The following is a 15,213-nucleotide window of genomic DNA, read 5'->3' as shown; positions in this document are numbered from 1 at the left end:
ATCAAAACAAATATCAAGCATATCACTTTCATAAAAGGCAATAAACACTTAGCTAACTTATAAAGGATCACCCAATTTTGATATTTTCTCCTCTTCTGAAGTTACAGAGAATTATGGTCATTGCACAGCTTAAAACCTGCATTATTGATCCTGATGACCTTAACATAAACTTGTGCTACAATGAAACTGGTTGTGCCTGATGGCACAGCCTAATAAGGCTGCCCATAACCCTCTGAACATAATCGACTAGCGCTCTCCTATGCCTGATGGAGGGTGCATGGAGGCAAAGGTCACCTCCATGTGCCTCCTGCAATCTAAAACATTTGGCCAACTTCAGTGGCCTGTGCTTGGCCTTGGAGCCTGAGGAGAGGAGGCCGTGGTGCTGCCAAGATGCTATGTATGTGGTTTGAGGCTGTGACTGGGGTGCGGCAGCCATGTTAATTTATAACAATAAATTATATTGTTAATTTATGTATTTTAATTTATTTATTTGTAAGCCGCCCCGAGGCTTCGGCAAATGGGGCGGCCTAGAAATTTTCTCAATAAATAAATAAATGGTGGTTCTTTCCTCACTAGCTGCGAGTCTGGGGGCAAGCTGATCCGAGGGCAGCAATTCAGCGCCAACCTCAGACCAACTCCCAAGGCTAGAGCTGAGTCTCCAAATTATCCCATGGCCATCTAGAAGCTGCCTGAAGCCACAGGACTGTGTGCAAAGAGGTTCACTGCCCTGCTTTTCAAGCCAAGGAAAGGGGTTTTGTACTTCACTATGGAACTACAGGAGAAGCAAAATGGCCTCTTTTTCTTATGGGTCATATAATTGTTTGGCTGGTTTTATATGTGTGTATATATATATTAACTTCATCAGCATTAGTGCAGGTGGTCATATTGACTCATCACCTGCTGGGAGCTTCCAAAAATCCTGCAAAGAATTGCTGCCCTGCCATCTCCCATTTAGCGTTTTCTGCCTCAAAGGGCTTCTAAACCCAGGATCTGAGAGGGTTTAGGATCCTGCAGTTCCTTACTTCTGTTCTTCCTTGCCTGCTTTTTGACCTCTGTGAGGATATTTCAAGTTGCTTTTTGGACCTTGGAAGGCAACCACTCTGGTGCTTTCCATGGCTGCTGCTCAAGGAGAGGGGAAGAGAGGGGCCAGAACTTATAGGCATGTCTCCAGCCTTGGGATGGGCAATGTGACATGGCCTGCAGCCCTCGGGGTGCCCTCTGCCCCTCAGCTCTGCCTTGGGATTTCTTGTTATTCTCATGCAGTATAACACAATATATGCAATCAAAATGCTAAATATAAATCCATTACCCTAGCTTATAGTTTGTTTTTAATTTTTGTTTTCATTTATTTATTAGATTTTAATCTGCTTTTCCTTACACAGACTCAAAGCAGCTTATGATAGTGATTTGCTTAAGTCCAGTTTTCATTATGTTTCTTATAGATGATTTGTACTATAGTTGCATGTGTGTATATATATAAATCTTAGTGCCCTATAAGAAGAATTTGCATTCAAAATGTCCTGGCTCAAGGAACATGCTTTTGTGGGTCTGGAGGCTTTCGCTTTTCTTGCACTACTCTTTACACACACAGAGCCACAAAAAAGATAGAACATACATACCCTGGGATTAAAGGCCAGCATCTGAGAGTCATTGGGATCTACTACAGAAGGATATGGCTCAAAAATAACAACTTTCCTGGGTGATTCTAATGCAGAGCGACACATGGATACCAACAAGTCTACAACCTGGAGATGAAAGCAAAAACAGCCCATGCTTGAAAAAAGGCTTTGCAAGAAAGAATTTCACTGATACATCACATATCTGATTCTTCAGCAATGCAAAAGAAGATCCCCTTTTCATTCACTGGGGGTCTCAAACAGAGGATCTGGCAGCACTGTGGCCCAGACATGTTACTCCCTATGGCAGCTTCCATGGGAAAGGAGTTCCTGGCCTGAACTCTGCTGTGCTGCAGTGCCCTCACAGCGGATAGCTAGATGCAGGTACTGCAACCATCAGTTACTCATTTCTCTGAATCAACTGATATGCAATGTGCACAACACAGAGCTCCAAACAAGCCAGCAAATGACCCCCAATAGCACGTCCAGGTCATACATTTTATATTAATTTAATTTTAAAATCACCATTTTAAAATGTGAAAGTTTTTGGTATAAAACAGCAGTTTTGCTCACAAACAGAAGTCTATTCTAGTCCTACTTAAAAACTGAACCAGAACCAATTAGTAATAAGGCCAAACCTCAACACAGTTTAACCGTCAGCACCTGTTTTCCACAGTCAATCAGGCTGCATCAATAAATATACCTCGGCTTGTTCCATCTCATCTTTTACAGTCATATCAGGTTTCAACGGATCAGTGCACATCGCCCACTTAACCTTTCTCCTTTGAAGGCTTCGCTCAGCAGCTTAGCACAGTTCTTAACTGCTACTTCTCTGCCAGCAGGTTTCGCCCTCAGATGATGGGACCAAGGTCTGGCATGTGTTTCATTTTTACAGGATCTCAGCTAAATGCTCCTTATATCATCGTACGAGAGGTCTGCCTTTTTGTAATTGCTAGAGTTGTATACTGCCCAACTGGCAAATACAGGAACAGCAATAAAACAACCATACAAAAAGTACAACAGCCATGATCATATAAAAACAATACATCAGACATTAAGGAGCCAGAAATAAAACTGATAATCAGAGCAACAGGTTGAAGATTACTACTGGAAGAGGAATGACTTAGGATGGTTTCGACACGTATGCAGTGAAGACGTCCGGCAGGCCTCCTTGGGAAGGTCATTCCGCAGATGGGGGAAGGCACTGTGGACGAAGCGCTTTCCTTGGTAGCGACCCTTGTGGGTGGCAGCACCAAGAGAAGAGCCTCAAAGATGGCCTTAGCAATCAGGCAAGAGTGTATAGGAGAAAGTACAAAGTTCATGCAGACGCATCCTAAGCTGTTTGGGGCTTTAAAGATGAGAACCAACAGTACGAGTTGGGCCCAGAACAGTTAATGCAACACAGGAGTAAGCTGTTCAGAGTGGCCAGGGCCAGTCTGCAGCCTTGTTCCTCACTTCTGTATGACCTGGACTAGAGGTGGCCCCATGTTAATGCATAAATGTGATAAATCAGGAAGGAGCTACAGCAGTGATGGCAAACCTTTTAGAGACTGAGTGCCCAAACTGCAACCCAAAACCCACTTATTTATTACGAAGTGCCAACACTAAAATAAAACCTGAAAACTGCAGTTTTAGTTTAGAAAAAAGAACTAACAGTCAGTCCAAGCAAATATATATACAGTATAACCCCGTGAAGTTGTGGTTCACTGTTGGCAGCTTCAGTCTTTCACGGGATTTTTCTCCAAGCGAGTCCAAGCTGATCTCCTTGCGAGTAAGCCGGCACCTCGCCGTGCGGCGGCTTACTCGCAAGGAGATCATTTCCTCTGAGTTTGCACTCGCTCGGCGAAAACAATCTCTGCACATGCTCGCCCCTGCCTTGCCATGTACGCGCGTGTGCCCACCCCTGGCTCGGCCCAGCCCACGCCTCCCGCCTGCACTGCCTTGGCGTCTGGTGCCCATTGCCGGCACCAAATTTGCGGTTTTTCACAATTCACAGGGGCTTTAGGAACGTAACCCCCACGAATTTTGGGGGACTACTGTGTGCGTGCGTGCGTGCGTATGGCAGTGGACTGACAGGCCATGCAAAAGCTCGGACAAGTCAGGGCTACTGACTCGTGGCTTGAGACATCATTGCCTGGCACTGCTACTCCATTCTGAGCATGGGCATGGCCCCTGTGTGCACTGTAACCTGACGTCTGGCTGCTGGAGCGATGCTGGTGCGATTTGGCTCGCGTGCTGACAGAGAGTGCTCTGCATGCCCTCTGCGGCAAGCGTGTGATAGGTTCATCACCATTGCCCCAACCCTGCCCTGTTTTCCAGTGAAAATAGGATGATTTTGAAAAAGCCTCCCTTGAGTAGCCTTTTCTGCACTGCTCATCCTTTCTGCCCATTCTAAACACATCCCAACCATCAAACTTATGCCAGGACACCTAGTTTTTCTAACCCTAACCCTACTCTGGTGCACACCCCGAACCCTAATTCAGGGCTAAAGTTCCATTGAAAAGAGGGCAATTTTGAAAAGGCCTTTCTTGAGTAGCTTTTTCTGCACAGCTCATCATTTCTGCCCATTCTAAACATAATAAAACCTGAAAACTGAGGTTTTAATTTAAGAAAGAAACACTTCACAGCCAGTCCAAGCAAATATATCTATCTATCTATCTGTCCCCTTGGCAGCGCACTGACTGGCCATGCAAAAGTTGGACAAGTCGTGGCTAACAAGTTGTGGCTTGTAATGTCATCACCTGGCACCACTACTCCTTTCTGAGTTTGCACATGGCCCCTATGTGCACTGTTATCCTATCCTTGGCTGCTGGGGTGATGCTGAGGTGACTTGACTTGCATGCCAACAGAGAGGGCTCTGTGTGCCCACTGTGGCACGCATGCCATAGGTTCACCACCACTGAGCTACAGAGATCAATTTTCCAACATTACCCTCTACCAAAGCCATACGATTAACTGGTTAAAAGTAGCAAGAAAAAGTATCCTTTAACATGAGTCATTCTATGGGATTTCTAGGCTTATGATAAAATTTGAAGCTGACAGCTTTTATCTTTCACTGTATAAGGAAGACTGATTCATCAAAGTTTAGATTCAATCTTGAGAAAATAATTAGCAAAATTAATGGTGCTCTAAGAAAAAAAAAAAGAAAAAATGTACATGTATTTGGCTACATGATGTTGAAAAGGGGCTTTAAGTAGCTGTAGCAAAGACCTGTGATATATTAGCTGCCAAATATTCTGAAATTCTAACTTACAAATATAATTTTATTTAATAACATGGGATAAAATGAATTGCTTTGTTCAGTCCTTCCAGCTTTCTGATAACACTTTTTGATTTAAAATGTTTTACTTGGGGAAAACATTCAGAGTAAGAATGTGGGAAGGAGGAATTTGATTAATACTTCCCTCTGGTTCTTTCCACAATCCCAGATGGAATCTGACTCATACCAAGAAAAGTTCTAAAACCTTCATGTTCAGATCTCTGGAGAGAAATTAAAGAGATGGTCCTTGCAAAAAGTGAAATATAAAAGAGAAACATCAGGAAGAGAAGGATCTAGGCGAATTTCTTTTCCCTCTTCTGCTCACTTCTTATGAATGAGTAACCCGGCTACTGGGGTGCCCACATTGCCCAGTGGACAGAGTACTAAATTTATCAACAAGAAACATGTATTCAAATACTGGCTCAGCCAAGACATAGCTGGCTACTTAACTAGGGACCAAAAGGGTGGGGTCTGCAGCTGTCCAGATGCTGTGAATTCCAGCTCCTTTCAGCCATAACCAATGATCAGATGATGGGGATGGCAATCCAGCAGCGTGAGGTGGGCACAAATTTACACAACTAAGGTGAGTTGAGCTTAATGTAATTCATATGAAATACATTGACAAATGCAATTAATACGGGCTTTAAACTTGCAGAGTAGTTTTCCAAAAGAAAAACATGAAAGTTTGAAGATTTACTCAGCTTTTCATTTTCTCTAGGGTGAAATTGGAACTCTTTGTAAAACACAAACTACTCAACAAGATCACAATAAGCAATCCTATTCAATAAGGCATGATTCTAATACAAGTTTCAACAGAAAAACAGCCTACAAATTCCACTGTGCTGGCTGAGGCCTGCTGGGCATTATTTCCCTTTTTTCTGCCTAAACTTCCATAGATGGCATCCTTAGTCTGGTGTACTGGGACTGTTCAAAGCATACTAAAAGGAAGCAAAATGACACGGGAGGATGATTAATAATAGACTTGCCTGTGTAAAAATCGTTCATGTTCATGTTTTTGTTTCACATTACCTGAGCCCCTGTTGCAATTTCATCTGCAGCTTCATTCATCACTCCTAGAGTTTGGAAAGCAAAGACACACAGCTCCCGTTCACACACGGTAGGCTATGGAGAGAGAGAGTGAGAGAGAGAGAGAGAGAGAGAGAGAGAGAGAGAGAGAGAGAGAGAGAGAGAGAGGTAATTTGCATACATGAAATTTCTACTAGCAAAATGACCACTGTTGTGCTTGGAAGGTTTGCGTACTGCAAGGATCCCAGTGTGTCTTGGTGCAGCATGGGTGCACGTGCATGGACTTTGAGATGGAGCGCCTTTGGTTCCTCACCCTGCCACAGCGGCATCCATATCACAAGCCTTCCACAGACTGGGCAGGGAAGAACTGAAAAGGGAATCTGACCTTAAAGCCCAGACTGCACCTTATTTACTCTTATTTTCCCAGGTTTAAGCATGAATGGTCCTAATTTGTAAAGGGTTCTAGACATTTCAGCAGCTCTAAATGATAGAGCAGGATCCTCACTTCAGAACTGCTGACCCTCCCCAGGGATCAAGGGTAGTGGGGCTAGACCACAGAGCACAATTATACTAATTAATATATCACTCTTGTTAGGTCTTTAGGAAAACAGCTCTCTCAAGGTGGCATACCAAATATAAACCATGCAAAGTAGAAAAATAAATATCAATAAGAATATGTTTAACAAAGACCATAAAAACAGATTACCATGAAGAAAATAAATCAAAAAACAATTCCATTAGTCGTTCCCTCCTGTGCCACTGGGTGAGCGACTGAACCACCCAAACATTTCTCAGGTTTCTGAACAAAGGCCACTGACGGCCTTTTCTCTCCCTTATGCCTCCATGTAGTTCCAAATGAGCTGATTTATTATCCCCCAAATTCTTTTGGTTCCAAGCTCATTCTGAAGTTCAGCCCCATTGCACCCCAATGACGTCCTGGGCAGCACAACGGTGGCCAAGCTCTCCTCCCATTTGCGTGCCCTTGCCCCTTCCCTGACTTAAAAACCTATATGGCAGCAGCTGTAACACAGGAAGGGATGCCTCTGTGAGGCTTGTGCTACCAGATATACACTTTCGTTAATACAGTTTCCTGTGCTTCCTTTAGAGGTTCTAGAAGTTTTGTTTACAGGATTTTTAAAATCCTCAATGACTGCATGATGACTCGAACTCTGAAATATTTTCACAGAGATTGCTTTGGAAGAGCCATCATCGTTCAAATCCAGTACAGCATCACTCACTTGATTCATCTCATCTGCTGTGTTACATTGAATTAGGCAGCAGATGAAGCCTAACACTGTCTGATGCACTGTAGCATGGCACTTTAGACAAAGAGAGAGCTCGAGCAACAGAGAGAAAGGGAAATGTTTATTACCTCCACTGGCTCTCCATGCACAAACTTTAAGAGATCTGCCCTGCAGGCAAACATTAAGATACTTTAGATTGGGCCCATGTGTTTCAGTGGGTCCAGTTCTGTAGAATCACCCTGGGGCTGGTCCACTGAGCAGGCCAGCTGACACTGAGTGTTTTAACAAGCCTGGGAGGAAAAACACTGATGGAATTAGCCCAACATTTCAAGGAGGGGTTGTGACAGGGTGGCAGAACCCATGCTTTGCATACTGGAGTTCCTAGGCTCAGTTCCGGGTTGTGCCACTGGAAAGACTTGCCAGTCAAAGTGGACTGGCCTGGTTCATAGAGCATGATGAACTACCTACAGGCAACCTGAGACTGGTAAGTTGCATGCAGCCCTTGGAAGCATTTGGAGAAGCCCATCAGGTGCTCCAAGCCATGAAGGCGTGAAAAAGCCACACCTTCCTCTGCTTCAGCCATCTCACTGAACAGGTGTGTGCAAACAGTAAGAAGTGGCCCTAGGAGAAGCAGAAGCTTGGGAGGCTGGCTAGAACATGATTTGGCAGGGGAACATGGCACAGAGGAAGGAGGGATTAACTCCTGTCATGAAACTTTTGATTAGCAGGCCTCACTGTTCCCTCTGAGCTTAGCTGCAATCTGCACAATAGCTGTGGCAAAAAAAGATTTCCTAGCAAAAATATATTGTGAATTGTTCCTGTGCTAATGCATGGCCAATTAAGGCTCATCAGCTTTAGAAAATACATGCTCCAGATCCTGATGAAAGGAACTAGAACCAGTTTTTTTGATATGATGCCACACAAGAACCTGCATTTGTGGACTTTCCTTTTGGCCACCTAATGAGAAGGAAGGACTCCCTGGAGAAGAGCCTGATGCTGGGAACAATAGATGGCAAAAGAAGAAGGAGACAGCAGAAAATGAGGTGGCTAGATGGAGCCACTGAAGCAGTCGGTGTGAGCTTAAGTGGACTCCGGGGGATGGTGGAGGACAGGAAGGCCTGGAGAATGTTGTCCATGGGGTCGTGATGGTTGGACACAACTTCACAACTAACAACAACATACCTATGAGAAACACTTGTACTGAGGAGCTGACCACTAAACCCTGCATGTGGCCCTCAAAGGCAAAAATACTGGCCACCCCTGCACTAAACTATAGCTTTGCAAAATGTGCAGAATCAGGAAGGCTCTGGGAGCCCCCTCCCTGCTCCATGCACTTCACCTTAACCTCTGCTTGCTGTGTCATCTGGACCAGGGATCATGGTTTATGCTTTAACTAGCCAACCTCAATGGCCAGACTGAAAAATGGTCTTTTTCTTAAACTGGCCAAAATTTGACTGTATTGGAACTGAAAGAAAAATCTGTGCAATGCTGAGCATCTGCATGGTGGAATTTTCCTTGCAGCCACCCCAAATCCTTCCAGATTTGGAGTTCATCTGGCCCCAAACATTTCAACATGAGAATTTTCTGTGACCCAAGGCTTGCAAAAGGCAGTTTACACAACCACTCTGATGAAGGCCAATTGATTTTTTTTCACCCTAAATTATTCCATAAATATGTCTAGGAAATTGTATGCATCATTCTTTGTGATTTCATTCTTAAGTCACATGGTTTGAAGTAAACTGCCAGAACATAGCTTTATTAATCTTTTTTTTAAAGTTTCCTTTCCTTCAACAAATTCATGAAAATATCTTGCAATCCAAAATGCAACAATGCCAAATAAATGATAAAAGCCACAAACACACACCCTAGTGACAAAACCAGTGGCAACCATAAACAGGAAGCAAAAGAGCAAAGAGGTAATGTCATTGCTTCCTAAAAGCTCAGAAGGCAAAATGGTATTAGCTTGATTCCTAAAAGAAGGGAAAGTAACAACCAAGCAAATTAAAATACTGTGAAAATAAAAAAGGTTTTGGCCTAGCACCAAAAGATGTAGTGTCGGCACAGGAGCTGGTTCCAAAACCAGCTGAAAAGGCCCTTCTCTGGATAGACGCCTTCACAGCAGGCTCCTGGAGAAGGACCTCTGCTGACGACCTTAGGTGCATACGGGAAGAGACATTTCATTAGATATCCAGGTCCAAAACCATTTAGGGCCTTATAAATTATTTTAAACACCTTAAAACAGGCGTAGACTTCAACTGGCAGTCAGTGAAGGCGATACAACATAAGTACAATTGTACACCAGGAGGAAAGAATTAAAACTATCTCCAGGTGCTTGCTTCCCAAAATTCTCTCCTTCCTTTCAAGGTGTGGAAGTTGGAAAGGAAAGGAAAGAGAAAAGACTCTCTGTCTGAGTCAAGGGAGATGTGTTTCCCATCTTTTAATCCTAAGGCATAAAGTCTTCTCCCTGAATTTTGAGAAGCACGTAGGCTGCTCCCTCCTGGTGTGTACTGGTCCTGGTCCAAATAAGGGTTATGCCCAGTTAACCAATTATTCTTACATTGAGTTTGACCCTGAGATGCACCCACTGGAAACAACCAGTTGGAACATGCACTCCTCCTTAGCTTTTAAATCAGTGCCCAGCAGAGCAAATTCATACTGCATACACCAAGCAAAGAAGAAACTTTAGCAATATGCAATTTGTGGCACTCGGACAGCGATCCTTGTTAAAAAAAACCTGGGGACTCCAAACCTGTCTCTACATACACGGGTGAAATTTTGTATTTGTTCAATGCTAGATTTGGAGAACAGGGTGGCAAAATATTCCAGCCAGAGAGGCATACTGTTTGCATATATTGTTTTCCTAATTTATAGCTTCCAGATTCCCTCTGCTTTAGACAGAGCCACTCAATTTATCAATCCCATCAGAGCCAATTTATTCTGTCAATTACTCAAAGATTTTATGAGGCTAAAGCTGAGGAATGCCACAAAGCCACTAATAGGGCTGGAAAACTGGCTGGCATTCCAAACTACTATTGATCTGAAAACAGTGCACAGAAAGCCACAGTAATCTCATAGTTGGTGTCATTAATGTGGAGGGAAGGAAGCACTAAGGGCTTCCTTCTTTAAGGAAAGTTTTGCAGTGCTATCAGGCTTACAGGCAATCTTCTTTTTGCACCTTAGCCACAAAGACATTCACTTGGAGAGACCAACTGAGCAATTCTACAGAGTTACAGCCCTAAGGCAAGAACAAAGAGAAATGTCCCTCTTAACTTACTTTACCCTCTGCAGTACAGAACTAAAGCACTCATTTGGGGTTATTTTTCCTTTTAATGTTTTATCTGAACATGGTAGAAGCATTTTATGCATTGGCTTAAGTTGTTCCCATAATGATGTTTTCTTCATAACTGCTTAATTATTTTCTTAAACACTGTAATGGATATCTGTTTTATCTTTTGGGAAAAGGGAAGAGGTTCAGAAAAGTGTTTTGAGAATTTGATGTGGCTGATCGAGGTTTACACAGACCATCTATCTATCTATCTATCTATCTATCTATCTATCTATCTATCTATCTATCTGTTTTCCCTGACCTGACATCCTCCTAAGAGGGACAGACAACCTCATGTGCACCATACGTTTTGGACTACAACTTCTGTAAGACCAAGGCAGCACCAGCTGGGTATCACGGTGCTGTAGTCCAAGGCTTCCAGGGGGAACCAGTTTGCCTACCCCTGCCCTAAGGTGTGCTAGACTACCACTATTATTCCCAGCCAGCATGGCACTATTTGGTCTAACACATCTGGAGGGCTCTGGTTCAGATGAGCGGCTGTAGGTGATGCTGGAACAGCCAGAGGACCTGTTCTTGTTCCAGGAGAACAGTGCAGGGCATAGCCCAGGAGGTAGTCGATGTAGTGCCCATGGGCTCCAAAGTGCTTCCACACATCTTTCTTGGCAACCACCAAAGTGTCCCCCTCCTGTTTGTCCATCCTTCCTCAATTCACAATTGTTCTTACTGGCACCCAGGATCACTTCCAGGCACAGTAAATGTCTCCAAATGCTGCCATCTTCATTTCTCACAAATGCCTCTGGGTTACATGACAGGCATTCTGCAGAAATGGAGACAGCAGGCAGCTGCAGACCTGCAGTACCTACAGGTGCCAAGAAAATGAATAAAAGAAAAACAGGCAGGAAACTGGCTTCACATTTGTTAGTTTGCTGTAGCTCAGATGGTACATTTGCCTTGTACGTACTTGCTTGAGCAGGTTATTTGTCCGTTGTGACTGGCTACACTTTCCATTTTGTGGTGGTGTCCATGGAAGTTTCTCATATTGCGAAACCCCTTTCTTCTTCTGGGAACCATAAAATATCTTTGCTTGGAAGATTAAAAAACAGACCAACAATTCCATGCCAGCTCAATATGAAATCTGTATAGCTAAAATGAGTAAATTTCTGCTGCTTTGGGTCTAAATTTCTAGAGGAAAGCAGACAAGAAATCAAATACATCTGTATGCAGATCATCAGGATGGTTTTGCCCTCTTGGAGCTCTAGCCAACGATTAAGCAGATGATCACAGAAAGATGTCTAGCAACGTAATGCCCTTTTAAAAATGTATGTGCCCTGCTGTATCGAAAGGAATGCAAAGTATCTCCTCTATCCATCTGCCATGTTTGCTGGGAATTCAATGGGAATTGGGATGCGACACAGTAAGGCATCAAATCACGCAGGAATCTTACAAAGAGTCCTGCAGCACCAATCTATATCCTTATGCCAGAAGCACCATAAAACACCCTGAGTACATAAGAGCTGGAGGCTATGAATTCAGATGCCGTGCTTTGACATTGGGCTTGCCTTTCCTCTTGCCTTCAAAGCACCCTGGGGGTGGGGGTGGAAACCGTTTCAATGGAAAAGAAAAGTGCTATCTAGATGCACCATTGCTGCCTAGATGCACATCCTCTGTATTAGAGAATAAAAACAGAGTGGGGGGGAACCTCACATCCTCTGCAATGCCACCTCTACTCCAGGCCCCATCTTCCTGTTATTTAACATGTTTTATCCTAGGAAAGTCTGAGCAAGGAAGGAAGAAAGCAAACCAAACCAGTATTTACCATATTGGTGTGTAAAGAACGTGCATTTAAACTAGCAAGTTTTACTTTTAAAAGAGTGCCACCATATTGTCCCAACCAGATTCATGCCCTTAACTGGAATTAATCTGTTTCTTTGTGGCAAAAGCCCTTCTTGCTGGAGCCATTTGCCTTTAAGGTCAAGTTTACATTAAACAGAACAAATATCAGGGACTGGCATCAGATTCGCGGTCAGGGGATGGAAAACATTCCTTCATCTCAGAGTGGGAACAAGTCCTGGTTTGGGTCTCCACTATCACAATGCTTTGAAAAAAAAGTACTCATTGGAAGCATACTTGTTTTAAACAAAGCACGTTTACCATTACATACAGTCTGGCCATAGTGCATGGTATTTAAAGAGAGGCGCAAGATCAGAGCAAGGTTCCTTTAATTTTTCTTGGTTAAAAAAATATAGAGCAGTTGGGATGGCAACAGAGATGCACTGAGTTGATCCAAGATTTTAATTTAGTGGCAATCTAAACAGCTACCTTTTGACCTGGCAGAGGCTTCAACGACAATGTTAGAGAACAAAACATCTAAGTCATGCCAACAGCTAAATGCAGTGATCACCACTTGCTAAATAGTTTATCATCCGTGATGGGTAACAAGGAAATGCCTGAGTAAAAAGGTCACTGTTTTGCAGTCAGGGCAATTTTTGTAGTTCTGCCCAGTTACAACCCCTTGATCTTTTATAGCAGAGGTGAATTGATGTTAGGTATATGGGATCTACATCTGTGTTTTTGTTTTTTAGCAGAACCCTCAGCAACTTCAACCAACTCAGATCCACCAACCACAAAAAGATCCACCATCAGTGAAAAGCACAAAAAAGAGGCAGGATTGAAAAATGTTGACCCAGGAATTTATTCTGAATACTAGAGCTGAATGAAGCTAGCACTCCTTTCACACAGAACTCCACAGCTGGCTACAGCAAATTATCTTCCATTCTGCAGGATAATTTAGGCAAAGGTGCAGGTGGGAGTCAGTTTGTTACTCCTAGTGTTAAGCAGCTGGGAGGCAGAGATCTTTGTCAATTTACTGGAAATTGTCAGAGATTCACCAATATTTTCAGCTCTACCTTCTGTCCACTCTTGCTTTAGAGCATTTACTGCTTCTCCAGATTTCTTTTGAGTCTTTGAAAGGTTTCATATGTGCTCTCTTAATAAATTATACAATCCTACCAGGTAGGCTGATATTACTTGCTTCATGTTGTAAAAGTTAAAGAGGACCAAAAAAGTTAAAGAGGACTAGCACATTTAAGAAGAGGCTACCCAACCAGTTTCGTAGTTTATGTCAAACTTTCAAAGTCTGCATAGCTTGACATCAAGTTAAGTACTCCCAAGCTGACCATTTATATTCATGGGCGCTAACCAACACTGGCTCTCATTTGATACGCATATTTTAATATCAGGGCTGGAACATTTATTAATTTAACAATTTATTTATAAACCACAAGCAGTTTTAAAAAACAGCCAGAGACCTGTTCAAAGAGGCATTCTCTCCTGTGTGACTGGCAAAGAGGAATGTATCTTCTCAGAATATTCCTACTGCTACTCTTTTATGCATAACCTAAAAAAAGAGCATGTACTTTCTGTAAAACTGTTTCTTCCCATATTTATAGGCCAATTGTATGCATCCCTACGTAGAAGAAGCCCTGCCAAGTTTGATACAGCTGGCTCCAGGTTATTTTTAGGACAACAGCAAACATAAAAATGTCCTCAGGATGCTAGCTATGATGGCAAGATGGGTCTAGAAACAAACGCAAGGACCCGTTGAGAAGAATTTGGTGTGTTTAGCCTGGACAAGAGAAGATTAAGGGACTGCGATAATGATCTTTAAGTAATTGAAGGGCTGTTATGCAGAAGATGAAACAGATGTGTTTTCTGTTGCTCCAGAGGGAAGGATTAGAATTAGTGGGTGGAAAATCGTACACATTTTGGCTAAACATTAGGAAAAGCTTCCTAACTATTTGAGTTGTTCATCAGTGGAACAGACTGTTCCAGATATGGTAGGCTTTCCATCACAAACAATGTTTAAGCAGGTGCTGGATGGCCATCAGTCAGGGATGCTATTTTTACAAGATCCCTGCACCGAACAGCAGTTTGATCTGATCACCTCCAAACCTCTTCTATTTCCATGATTCTTGGATAAGCGGGAAAGGCAAATCTGTGATTTTTGAGCTTGGCAAGATTCTCAGAAATCATTTATTTACTTTGAAGTTCATTTTGGCTCACTTTTGTTTGATTTTCAACATGTGTTTTGGTTCATTTGAATTTGAAAATTGTACATTGAAAGGCTGAAATTCTCTGTGTATTATTCAAAAGTGTGCACTTCTACTTCAGTGACTAAAGCATGAAAATAGGCAAATTTCAGAGCGTGCATTAAAATAGGCATTTTCTGGAATCTGTGAACATTATTGAAAGGAAGCATTCCTGCATGTGTGGGGCTGCAAATGGGACGTCTCCATGATTTGCAAGTATGTATGAGACTGTAGCGTGAAAGGATAAACCAACTTCAACTTAGATAATTAATGAAAAATGTAAAATTGGGTCCTACTTAATGCAGCCACACCAACAAAACCCTGCTTTTGAAAGGAGGCACCACAGGTGTGTTTTTACAGCGTTTCTGCCTGCTTCTTTGCCAGTGGTCCTCACGTTAAAGGGAGGGAAATGTTTGGCAATTTCAACACAAGGTGGCGCCCTAGAGGAAACTCAAGAGGAAAAAGCCTGGTACGTTTCTGTTGCTTCTGTCTTTATTCAAAAGGTCCATTAGTCTCTCTTCTCACCATTAAGTCTAATGCTGGGGACATCGTTTAAGAAACAATAATTTCCCAAATAGCTTCTGGGAGAAGTACTCAGGAAAATGTAGAAGACCTTTGGCATATGAATCTACACAATTTAGTAGCTGAAAGGGCAAATTCACTATTTCAGATGCTACCTGCCACCATAACCTCT

The 15,213-nt window shown here is 42.8% G+C and overlaps 1 protein-coding gene across 5 annotated transcripts in view; it reads right to left on the bottom strand.

Annotated features, from left to right (window-relative positions):
• PARP8 (poly(ADP-ribose) polymerase family member 8) overlaps nucleotides 1–15,213 on the bottom strand; it is a 164,074-nt gene that overhangs the window by 15,095 nt on the left and 133,766 nt on the right. For all 5 annotated transcript variants that reach the window (XM_044446283.1, XM_044446284.1, XM_044446285.1 and 2 more), the window contains 2 exons: nucleotides 5,905–5,997; nucleotides 1,620–1,745 (listed from right to left, as the gene is read on the bottom strand). In XM_044446283.1, coding sequence (XP_044302218.1) covers nucleotides 1,620–1,745; nucleotides 5,905–5,997 — 219 coding nt within the window. The remainder of the gene's footprint in view (nucleotides 1–1,619; nucleotides 1,746–5,904; nucleotides 5,998–15,213) is intronic.

The sequence above is a fragment of the Varanus komodoensis genome, unplaced genomic scaffold (assembly GCF_004798865.1).
Source record: "Varanus komodoensis strain SLA01 unplaced genomic scaffold, ASM479886v1 scaffold5, whole genome shotgun sequence".
In the NCBI taxonomy this organism is placed as follows: Eukaryota; Metazoa; Chordata; class Lepidosauria; order Squamata; family Varanidae; genus Varanus; species Varanus komodoensis.
This window is presented reverse-complemented; position numbering and strand designations above follow the sequence as displayed.